Source organism: Anomaloglossus baeobatrachus, chromosome 7 (assembly GCF_048569485.1).
Source record: "Anomaloglossus baeobatrachus isolate aAnoBae1 chromosome 7, aAnoBae1.hap1, whole genome shotgun sequence".
NCBI lineage: Eukaryota > Metazoa > Chordata > Amphibia > Anura > Aromobatidae > Anomaloglossus > Anomaloglossus baeobatrachus.
This window is the reverse complement of record NC_134359.1, coordinates 271,272,363-271,284,593: the sequence shown is the minus strand read 5'-3', so window position 1 is coordinate 271,284,593 and position 12,231 is coordinate 271,272,363. Positions and strand designations below refer to the sequence as shown.

The window sequence follows — 12,231 nt, the reverse complement described above, 5'->3', positions numbered from 1 at the left end:
GAGATATTACCTGCTGTGACGATCTCCTGCTCTCCTGATGTCAGGGCTGTCACTGACTTCTATGCCCTCCGCGTTCTCAGCAGTATCGCGAGAGCCCGTGACGTCACCGCTAGTGACAGTCTCAGGCTGCCCGCGAGACGGGCATAGACGGCAGTGACCGCGCTGACGTCAGGAGGCAGGAGATCGTCACAGCAGGTAATGATCTCATCTAACCTCTTGACAGCAGCACTCGTCATCCCCGCGGCTGCACGCACTGCAGCGTGAGAAGCTGCTGACACTGCGGGCAGACACTGACACTGCAGGGCAGGCAGCCGCGGGGTTGGAGGGGGACACAGACTGCACGGGCACCTGGAGGTCACACGGAAGTGCTTCTGTGCGGCGTCCAGGGAGTGTGATGTGTGTGTTTACTCTGCTCTGCTTCCTCTTCCTGTCATAATGACATCCCTTCCTGCAAAACCGCAGGCAGCGATGAGCATTACCGCAGGTAAATCGTGGCTATACCGAGGGTATACCGCACATCATTTGCTACCCGCGGTATTTCGCGATTACATTACAGTGAATGGAGTGAAATACCGGAGGTCCCTGCGGAAAAGAAACGACATGCACATTTTATCAAGAAATGTTCTCAAGAAATTCTGCAGAAAGAATTTTCTCTAGAAAAAAAACGCAGCGTGAGCACAGCTATTTTTTTTTCCCATAGGTTTTGCTGGGAAATGTCTGCAGAAAGATTTCAAACATTTCTCAAGTAATTTCCGCAGCAAAAGGTCCATAGCAATAGAAGCTTAGAAAAAGCTAAATCCTTCAGATATTATCCAAGTAAATACTAGTAAAAAGATCGAGTAAATAGAGAGACCTCAGGGAGACTTGTTTGGTTACCCATGGGGTGTCTGCAAAACCACTAATAAATGATTGGGGGGAAAAAGTGGAGAAACAAGTGCGGTATCCTGCAAAACAATGACAAATATTTATTTGGGTACAAAAACCACATGAGATACAAATATTGTATATAAAAAAGAGGAAAAGATGAGAGATGCAATAGACTTCTGTCAGGAAAAAACCCCACTACAGACCTGTGTAATTACATATGGGTAAGTACCACCCTGCTGCCAAAGTCATAACAATTGTAGTCACAACCTTGTAGCCATTCCAGCAAATAACAAGTAATAACATATAAAGTGCTACCATGCTGGAGGAATCTTTTTTTGCAAAAAAAGGGATAACATACCAGAATAGAATGTAAATCAATGCAGGGATAAAGTGCCAGCAGTGCAAGGGTCTGGAGCCCCCCCAGGAGAGGTAACCGCATTTTGTCACAGAGCAGGCTTCATCAGACCAGAAGTGAGGGGAGTCTATTCTATTCATTCTATTTTGTTTTATTTAATCCCTGTTTTTTTGCAAAAATATTCCTCCTGCATTGAAGCACTTTACATGTCAATCAATTCTTATTATTTGATGGAATGACTGCATGTTTGTGACTACAATTATGCCTTTGTTAGCAGTGTAGTACTTGCCTATATACCATTCATGTAATTATATAGGTTTGTAGGAGTTTTGTCGCCAGATCCAGACCCTTGCACTGCTGGCACTTTATCCCTGCATTGATTTAGACTCCTCCTCCTATACCAGTCTGTTTTGTACTGTTAATGACTGTTGTAGGTATACCCTCTTTCACTTGTAAAGCGCCATGGAATAAATGGCGCTATAATAATAAATAATAATAATAATACTTTGGTTTGGGATGTAATCCCGGTTTATTTTTGCAAAAAAAAAAAAGAAAAAACAAATTCCACCTGCATTGTAGCACTTTATATGTCAATAATTATTATTTCATGGAATTACTTTATGGTTGTGAGTACAATTGTTATGACTTTGTCAGCAGTGATCTGTAGGGGGTTTTGCCAGACGTGTATTGCATCTGTCATTTTCTCCTCTTTTTTTAAAATATTTATATTTCATAGGATTTTTGTACCCAAAGAGATATGTCATTGTTTTGCATGATACCCCACTTGTTTCTCCGGTTTTATCATTAGATATAGAAGCTCGGGCCCGGAGAGCCGCCGCCAGTCCAGACATTGGGTGAGATTCCAGTTACGGTCACGTGATCTTTCTGTAAGGTGCGGAAACTGCCCCGAACACCAGAGAACAGCCTTCTGCCTGTATGAGAGGAGAGGGCCCGGTAATAATCCGCCCGACGGATGACCCCCGAAACATGGGCAAGGGCCCGATACATGTGGTTCCTCCTTCATATAACCCCTTAGTGGCCGTGTGTGGACAGATCATCTCTCCAGAGCCCCGTATTCTTAGAACAAAACAACTCAGAGCAAAATAACAGGAGCATGTGAGGAATCAGCTCTTCAAAGTGATCTTGGTGATGATAAGACTGATATTAAGGTGATCAGGACAGATCTAAGCTGTAGTCCGCTATGTACCTGCGCACACGGGCGGTCACCTAGAATCTTACATTAATGGGTGAAGTTTACTGTATCACTCACTGCCCGCACGTGTCTGATCTCAGGGATATGGAGCAAAATCAATCCGATTATTTCCCGCATTGACTTCCAGCTCCGCAGTAATCGCAGTAATGGAGGATGGATGTAGATACCGACATTGCTATATAAACCGTCTGGTGCAGACACTAGTACGGAACATAATGGCGGATATAAGCGGCACCAGCTCTGATGAGGAGGATGTGGTGGCTCTGAGAAGAGCCTTTGTGTTGTACTCGGGGTGCAGGACAGATCTAAGCCCTCTCCCCATGGATGCGGCGGGCCAGCTGGATGTCTAGAGTCAAAAGAACTGCAGAAGCACAAAGGGCGGTAAATTCAAACTCCCTAACAGTTCCATATTCAGCCAATCAGCAGAGGAAAGGGCGGAGTTCTCAGTCTGTAAAACACGCCCCGGACTCGCGTCATCTCCTCAGTTCTCCTTCTGGTCCGACCATCCTCTACATAAAGGAGGAGTCGGTGACCGTGTCTCACTTGTTTTAGTCTATCTGCTCTGAAGATGTCTGGTCGCGGTAAAGGAGGAAAAGGTCTCGGGAAAGGCGGCGCCAAGCGGCACAGGAAGGTGCTCCGTGATAACATCCAGGGCATCACCAAGCCCGCCATCCGCCGTCTCGCCCGCAGAGGAGGCGTCAAGCGCATCTCCGGCCTCATCTACGAAGAGACTCGCGGAGTCCTGAAAGTTTTCCTGGAGAATGTGATCCGTGACGCCGTCACCTACACCGAGCACGCCAAGAGGAAGACCGTCACCGCCATGGACGTGGTGTACGCGCTGAAGCGCCAGGGCCGCACTCTCTACGGCTTTGGAGGTTAATTCTGCTCTATTCTGTTTTGACATCACAAAGGCTCTTCTCAGAGCCACCCACATCTACCTGAAAGGCTACAATGTCCTGCTGCTGTGGGGTGAGCGGAGGGCGGATCTCCTGTGCCCTGGTGAATTCCGGGGTACATGATGGGGGTGGTATAGCCGAACATGGAGATATCTGAGCACAGTCCATATCCTGCTGTGCTGCGGTCACTACAGAGTAAAAAGCAAAGTTCTGTGAGATGAATGTGTTAATGCCGCTTAATGATATTTTTAGGAGCAGACCCGTGTGGGTGATCGGGTGCAGCGAATATTCACCGGGAATAACGCTGTATGAGGCAGCTGGATAGATGGACGCACTGTACCGGGTTTATAGACTCCTGTGTAATCACCGCGTCTTGGGCACTTTAGTCTCGGATCGATGGCGGCCACCGAAGATTAATGATAACCCTTCAGAATAATAATGGCTCATCCTCCATCCAGCGCGATCACAGCAGGTCTGGAGGACAGGACTGCGCTGTATCCGGAGTATTGTAGAGCTGCCCCAGACCTGAATCCTCACAATATAATCTCTCCTATATGCAGAGGCGCAGGTTATAATCAGATGGACGGAGAGCAGCGAATGGGGGGATGTTCACAATAACGGCAGGAGGGTCACAGCAGCGGGAGACAGAAAACTGAAACCGCAGCTGAAAACGGTGACACCAAAGGGTTAAACGGATGAGTGCACTTAATGAAATGTCGTGTATATAGGCGGAACTACAACGAATTTGAAATTCCCGCTCAGTGGTGACGGTTTCTTCTGTCCCTTTTCTGTGACACTTGCTCCTGCCTTCTTTACAGTTTGTCCTGCTGCTGTGGGGTGAGCTGACTGCCGATCTCCTGTGCTCCGGGGAATGCTGTAACTGTCACTGATCTGTTATGTGAATACAGATAACGCCGGGGTGTATAATCCAGTACAAGTGTCTTCTTCCCGGATTAACACCTTACTGGCCGATACCGCTCCACATGTGTTCTCACACATGCAGCGACTTTACCCCCACATCCTCATGGAATATTCAAGGTGATCGGGCACATCTACACTTTACCCACAGATCTAGTGTCGCATGATTGTGACCCTTTTAGTGGGGAAATTTGTGACAGGAGATTGCTGGTTAGTAGCCGCATTAAGTGTATGTGAAGACCTGGTCTATCTACTAACAGCAAAGACAAATTTCCGCCCTCGGAAGAACAAGACCCTCCATCCCCTGTATATGTTGCGTCGTATACACTATAGAATTGTGAGACCAGTAAAGCAACCGCTGCCCCATCTCCACATGTCAGCTCTGGAGCAGATCAGCCCATGCATTTCATCAGCAAAAACACTAGTGCATGCCCTCATCATCTCCCGCCTTGACTACTGCAACCTCCTGCTCTCTGGCCTCCCAACACTCTTGCACCCCTCCAATCTATCCTAAACTCTGCGGCCCGCTTAATCCACCTCTCCCCTCGCTACTCCCCAGCCTTGCCACTGCCAATCCCTTCACTGGCTTCCCATCACCCAACCACTCAAAACATTAACCATGACATACAAAGCCATGCACAACCTGTCTCCTCCCTAGTCTCCCGGTACCTACCTGCACGCAACCTCAGATCCTCACAAGATCTCCTTCTCTGCTCCTTTCATCTCCTCTTCCCACAATCGTGTACAAGATTTCTCCCGTGCCTCCCCCATACTCTGGAACGCTCTACCTCAGCACATCAGACTCTCCCCTACCGTGGAAAGCTTCAAGAGGAACCTCAAGACCCACCTCTTCCAAGCAGCCTACAACCTACAATAGCCCTCAGTACAGTACACCACTGGGCAACCAGCTCTGTCCTCACCCATTCCCTGTAGACTGAGCCCTCGCGGGCAGGGTCCTCTCTCCTCCTGTACCAGTCTGTTTTGTACTGTTAATGACTGTTGTAGGTATACCCTCTTTCACTTGTAAAGCGCCATAGAATAAATGACGCTATAATAATAATACCCTGAATATCTGCTCTATAAGAAACGCAGCACAGGAGTGCGGATCGTACAGGAATCTATACACAGCCTGGTGCTTCTGTTAAACACGGGGAGAAGTGCTGACATCGGCCGATATCAGCAGCATATCGGCAGCCTCAGCTCTGATGAGGAAAATGTGGTGGCTCTTAGAAGAGCCTTTGTGTTGTGGATGATGCGGATCAGCGGCGTCACTTGCCCTTCTTGCCGCTCTCGGTCTTCTTGGGCAGCAGCACGGCCTGGATGTTGGGCAGGACGCCTCCCTGGGCAATGGTCACCCCACCCAGCAGCCTGTTCAGCTCCTCGTCATTGCGCACGGCCAGCTGCAGGTGCCGGGGGATGATGCGGGTCTTCTTGTTGTCCCGGGCAGCATTGCCGGCCAATTCCAGGATCTCAGCGGTCAGATACTCGAGCACAGCGGCCAGGTAGACCGGAGCGCCGGCGCCCACTCTCTCGGCATAATTGCCCTTGCGGAGAAGCCTGTGCACACGACCGACCGGGAACTGCAGTCCTGCCCGGGATGAGCGGGTCTTGGCCTTAGCGCGGGCCTTCCCTCCTTGTTTGCCGCGTCCAGACATCGCTCTGATCTTCTCTCCAACAGCTCAAAGAAAACACAACTCTTATGTGATGTCAGTGCTGGTTCCTCATTCGCTTTTATCGGGTGCTGCCCCGCCCTCCCTTCTCACCATTGGATGGATCTAAAGCCTCTTTAGCTCCAACCATTAGTGAAGACACCAATGAGATGCAGCGGGCGCAGCCTATGACACTCCCAGATGTCACAGGCTGCGCCCGCTGTGCAGACGACTGTATATATCATACACACTGCTGTATACACTGAATTTAAATAAAACGGAAATAAATACAGTTTTAGAAACAAAACTACATACTCATAGATTTTCTTTGGTTTTTAACTTTAGAAAAGCTCTTTTGCTTTTTTGGGGTTCAGCACGGGCCTAGTTTTGCTCTATCCTTCTTGAACTTCTAATGTAAAGAGAGGGAGGGCACTACCCCATAATATGTTGTCTCTTATGGCAGAAAGACTAATTCAGAAAGAAAAGCAAGGAAAGAATGCCATACAACAAGGATCACCATGCATAACTATAAAATAACAATCTGTATAAAGTGTAGAACACATGACACAACAAATGAGTAACAAAAAAAATCCAAATGATGCTTGGTGTCCCTTATCAACAGATAAATAGAATAAAAGTGTGTGTGTGTATATATATATATATATATATATATATATATATATATATATATATATATAGATATAGCCAGTCACAAAATTGTACAAATTATACTCCAACAGACCATGCAATAGTGCCTGCTAATAGCAAATGTGGTATTATATAGCGCATTTTGCCCATATGTGCTTCAAATGGTTTCTGACCAAGTGTTTTGTTCTCCGTGGACTTGACTTATCTCCATCTTGCTTCTCGCCTATAGATGGTCTGTATTACATGCATTTTTACCTTGCAACTGCTTATCGCTCACTTGAGCAGTTTTTCATGTACATTGCCGTCATTATTTATCTCCGTTCATAGGGGTCAATAGCACCTACAGATATGCATATTGATTTTTTTTGCTAATTAGCGTCTTTGTCCGTTATCCGTGATTTATTCATGGGGTGTTTTGTTCACACCCATTTACAATAGACATTTCCCCGCACTTCTTATCTTGATCTTTTGTTGGCTTAGATCAAACCAAACACATATTTCCTGTTAGCAGGCATTATTGCAAGGTCTGCTGAAGTATGATCTATATATAATCTTTTCAATCTATTTATCTATTGCTAACGGATACCTATATATACATATACATATATATATAAAAACAACGACAGAGCAAAGTCCAGCAATAACGTGAGCAATCCGGGATGCTGTTAAAAAAAAAATCTTTCTGGAAATGGAAAGAATTTTTTTTTAACAGCATCCTAGATTGCTCACGTTATTGCAGGACTTTGCTCTGTTGTTGTTCACATTTGTATGGATGGACTCCTACATCCTGATCCGGACACAACGGAGTTAACCAGGTCAGCTGAGGTTCCAGGTGGCTCACAGGAGTGAGCTGGTCTACATTGTTGGACATATATATATATATCTTTCAATCTATTTATCTATTGCTAACGGATACCTAGGCACCATTTGGATGTTTTTTGTAATTGTTTTTAACTTGTGTCATGTGTTCTAATACAGATTGTTATATTACAGTTATACATGGTGATGCTTGTTTTGTGGCATTCTTTCCTTGCTTTTCTTCTTGAACTTCTCCTTCACTTTGGATGCTTTCTTCTAAGGCACCTTGTCATCTGATGAAATGTTATTTCAGATCTCTCCTACTTTCTTTGCAATGTCCCCAATGGTCAGACCTGGCCGCTCTCCTTTCACTTCAGGACGGAAGTTGGAGCAAAACAAAAAGAAAGCAGAGGGTGGTCTCTTTAGTGCATTTGGGTCCTTAAACATCTTTTTTTCTTTCTTTTTGGTGACATGTAAGCTTAGATTTCTCCTTTATAATGAACCTTGTCAGATTTCTCCATGTCTTCAAACCTTCCCGGCTCTTTAGCAGACAGTCTTCCACCGTTCGGAGCACTTGTTAGAGAATTGTTAAAGTTCACAGATGCATCAGGAAGATGTTCCGTGTGCTCTTCTCTGCAAGTCTGCAGAAAGTACGCATAAGAGGAAATTGTACTGTATACACTGCATGTACTGCTGTATATACTGGAAATACTGCTGCCTATTCTGTACACACTGTAAACTGCTGCATATAATGTGCACACTGCTTTATTATTATAGACACAAATAAGACTGTTGATGTGTGATGTGCTAGTTGTGCAGTCTGTGCATTGTATACAGCTGTGCTCTGTGCTAATTCTGCATTTTTGGTCTGTGCTTCTTCCTCCGTATTTTACCTTTTGCACAATAGTTGGTGTCAGATGGGTGAATTAATATTTCAGTGATCACACAGGGCTTTTCCTGTTTTAAATGGGGGAGTGAGTCGCATTGAGAAGCCCTCGTTTCACACTGCTATATATATACTGTACACAGTGCTGTATATATTGTATACTGCTGAATATCTTCAACACACTGCTGTGTATACAGTACTGTACACACTGCTGTATGTCATGTATGCACTGCTGTATATAGTGTATACATTACCGTGTAGCCTGAACACACTGCGCAGAATGCTGCATATCATGCACACACTGCTGCATATCATGCACACACTGCTGCATATCATGCACACACTGCTGCATATCATGCACACACTGCTGCATATCATGCACACACTGCTGCATATCATGCACACACTGCTGCATATCATGCACACACTGCTGCATATCATGCACACACTGCTGTATATCATGCACACACTGCTGTATATCATGCACACACTGCTGTATATCATGCACACACTGCTGTATATGCTCTATACACTGCTCTATTATTATTATGGACACATAAGGCTGCTGATTGTGCAGTATATACAGCTGTGCTGTGTGTGTTATGCATTTTGTGTCTCTGCTACTTCCTCAGTATTTCACCATTTCCACAGCAGTTTGTTTCACATACATGAATTAATATTTCCGTGATTACACAGGGATTTTTCTGCTTTTAGATGATGGAGTGAGTCGCATTGTGAAGTCATCGCCTCATCACAGCTCTTCCCACCAGTACAGGCCTCAGAGATAAAAGCTTCACAGAGGATAAGACATAATATTCTGCAGGAGATTGCACTCATCTACCTATGGGTATGATCTACTAATGTGGAGACCTGGTTACCCCAATACGCTGCACACACGGGGTAGATTTATATTCCAGCTCAGGGAGGTGCAGGCAGTGGAGGCCATCGCCTGTGTTACCCTTCTGCGCTCTCAGCAGCTCCAGGTCGCCCGCACATAGTATAATCTGCAGCCTGTACGATATAAATTGTAGTGAAGAGCCCGGTGGTGGTAACAAGGACCCGGAATAGGAGGACGAGCTCCCGCAGCAGTTTTATTTTCTCGGACACCTTAGTGATGAGCAGATCGGGAGGACGGCGGCGATGATCCCGGGACCTTCTCTCCGCTGTTTCCCGGCTTCTCTGGTAGTGACGGCTACAAACGCTCAGTGGAGATGTTGGAGGATGGGAAGTGCTGGAGAAAGCGCGCTCACCCGTCCGGCTGTAGCCGATAAAGGGCTTTTATCCCGGGCAGGGAAGCACAAGGGGAGAGCGGAGCTTTACTCTGGTACGGCCGGGAGAAGGCGGGGCCTGTGCTCAGTGTCAGCCAATAGAAGCTCAGGACGGTGCAGCTCAGCAGCCAATCAGTGCGCAGTAAGACTGTATATAGAACAGACGCCTCCAGCTCCGGCCTCAGTGTTTTCCTCATAGGATATTATTTTTGTGTTTTATTTCCGCATCACACGATGGCAGAGACCGCACCAGCCGCCGCTCCTCCTGCCGCCGAACCGGCCGCCAAATCTAAGAAGCAGCCGAAGAAATCCGGGGCCGCCAAGAAAAGCAAGAAATCCTCCGGTCCCAGCGTCTCCGAGCTGATTGTCAATGCCGTGTCCGCCTCTAAGGAGCGCAGTGGGGTCTCTCTGGCCGCCGTGAAGAAGGTCCTGACTGCCCGAGGCTACGATGTAGAGAAGAACAACAGCCGGGTGAAGCTGGGCGTCAAGGGTCTGGTCACCAAAGGCGTCCTGCTCCAGGTGAAGGGCAGCGGCGCCTCCGGATCCTTCAAGCTGAACAAGAAGCAGGAGACCAAGGACAAGGTGGCCAAGAAGAAGCCAGCAGCTGCGGCCAAGAAACCCGCTGCAGCCAAGAAAGCGGCCAAATCTCCTAAGAAGCCCAAGAAGGCCCCGACCGCGGCCAAGAAGAGCCCGAAAAAGGCCAAGAAGCCCGCAGCTGCCAAGAAGGCGACAAAGAGCCCCAAGAAGAAGGCGGCTCCGAAACCCAAGAAGGTGACAAAGAGCCCGGCTAAGAAGGCGGCAAAACCCAAAGCTGCCAAGAGTCCGGCTAAGAAAGCGGCGAAAGCCAAGAAGCCCGCGGCTAAGAAATAAGCTGCAGCCGCCCTGATACTCCCTCACAAAGGCTCTTTTCAGAGCCAACACCTTGTCCCGGCAGAGCTGTGATCAGGAGCGGACATTGTATTTTCATTCTTCCGCACAGTGTCGCCATCTACAGGATCCCGCACACTGGTGTCACTATAGTGAGGGTTATTTCCCCGGCTCTGGCGCTGTATTCCCGCCATATCACGTGTGCAGCTGATCACACCCGGCCGCGTCCTGCAGGTCACAGCAGCGGGAGTGATGCGCGTGTAATGAGCTCTTCTGTCGCTGCTCCCTTGTGAGCGCAGATTGGAGCCTACAAGTCACATGTACTAGAGTCACTATCATTAGATTTTGGAGCCGGGAACATAGAAACCTGCGTTAGGATGTGTAGGAGGAGGAGCGGCGCTGTACAGCTCTGCGGGAAGATACAAATACAGGCACATCGGCGGCTCCTGTAACACCCGCTGCTCTGATACAGACACTACCCACAAGGGGGAGCTGCGGAGACCCCACCCGCATCTGTAGGGCGGGATTACTGGCCCTCAGGCTCCGCCTCCTGTGAGCAATGATTGGTCGCGGACATCGCATACTATTGGCAGCTCGTGTTATTTTATGAATTATCCAATGGGGTGCTCTGCATGAAGCGGGAAAACGAGCAGCAGAGTATAAATCTCCTGCTCTCTGCGCTGCTCCTCATCACATCTGTCCTCTATACTGAGCTATGGCCAGAACTAAGCAGACCGCCCGTAAATCCACTGGAGGGAAAGCTCCCCGCAAGCAGCTGGCCACTAAGGCCGCCAGGAAGAGCGCTCCCGCCACCGGCGGAGTGAAGAAGCCTCACCGCTACCGGCCAGGCACAGTCGCTCTCCGTGAGATCCGCCGGTACCAGAAGTCCACGGAGCTGCTGATCCGTAAGCTTCCCTTCCAGCGCCTGGTAAGAGAAATCGCCCAGGACTTCAAGACCGATCTCCGCTTCCAGAGCTCGGCCGTCATGGCCCTGCAGGAGGCCAGCGAGGCTTATCTGGTGGGGCTGTTTGAGGACACAAATCTGTGCGCCATCCACGCTAAGAGGGTCACCATCATGCCCAAAGACATCCAGCTGGCCCGCCGCATCCGTGGGGAGAGGGCCTAGATCTGTCCTGCACCCCGAGTACAACACAAAGGCTCTTCTCAGAGCCACCACATCCTCCGAGACGAGCTAATATCTTAATTCTGTCTTATGCCCCCTGGTTATCGCTGCTCGGTCTGCAGTTAGTGGGGGCTTCTCTCAGAGCCGTTAAAAGTGTAGGCGGCAGAAGTGATGATTGTGGTGAGTTTTCATTCCCCACTGAATGTTACCTGCGCTCCCTGTATTGTTGCTCCGTTCCTCACACCCACCTAGACCTTTCTTCATTTTTTCCAGGAGTCTGATAGTAGCTGTGGGACTGGGGTGGGCGCAGTTCTTGTCTCCAGGTTGTACATTCGGGGCAGATCCCTGTCTGTGGATAACGCGGCTTCACGATTCCCATCCATTCAGGGTCCGCGGGTTCTGTATTATAGAGCGGATACTGCTCTCCTGAGCCGGGAAATTTAGGATACTCCTGTATGGAAGCGAGCGACCACTGACCGCTCCCCAGGAGCAGGTTTCCTAATAGCCGCGCGTCCTGCGACCACATGGGGCATAAAGAAAAATTAAGTTACAGGCCTGCAGCTCCGCCCACATGTTAACCCTTCATAGTAATTTATGCCGCCGTTGTCAACAACGATTAGCATTTTCTACCGTAATTCAACGTCATGGCCCCTCCTCTTTCCTTTCCTGATTGGCTCAAACAGAACTGTGAGGAAGTTTGAATTTCCCGCTCTTTGCCGAGTTCCTGCAGCCTTCTGTGCAGC

General features: G+C 48.2%; 4 protein-coding genes across 4 annotated transcripts; 3 read left to right on the top strand and 1 right to left on the bottom strand.

Annotated features, from left to right (window-relative positions):
- The first annotated feature begins 3,003 nt into the window (after window positions 1-3,003).
- On the top strand, window positions 3,004-3,315 carry LOC142246263 (histone H4). The gene has a single exon (XM_075319298.1). The coding sequence runs from the start codon at window positions 3,004-3,006 to the stop codon at window positions 3,313-3,315; it is 312 nt and encodes a 103-aa protein (XP_075175413.1).
- Window positions 3,316-5,517: 2,202 nt separating this feature from the next.
- LOC142246262 (histone H2A type 2-B-like) lies at window positions 5,518-5,904 on the bottom strand. Its single transcript, XM_075319297.1, has one exon. The coding sequence runs from the start codon at window positions 5,902-5,904 to the stop codon at window positions 5,518-5,520; it is 387 nt and encodes a 128-aa protein (XP_075175412.1).
- Window positions 5,905-9,732: 3,828 nt separating this feature from the next.
- Window positions 9,733-10,388, top strand: LOC142246261 (histone H1.3-like). Its single transcript, XM_075319296.1, has one exon. The coding sequence runs from the start codon at window positions 9,733-9,735 to the stop codon at window positions 10,366-10,368; it is 636 nt and encodes a 211-aa protein (XP_075175411.1). The 3' UTR covers window positions 10,369-10,388.
- Window positions 10,389-11,080: 692 nt separating this feature from the next.
- Window positions 11,081-11,491, top strand: LOC142246259 (histone H3). The gene has a single exon (XM_075319295.1). The coding sequence runs from the start codon at window positions 11,081-11,083 to the stop codon at window positions 11,489-11,491; it is 411 nt and encodes a 136-aa protein (XP_075175410.1).
- Window positions 11,492-12,231: the final 740 nt, after the last annotated feature.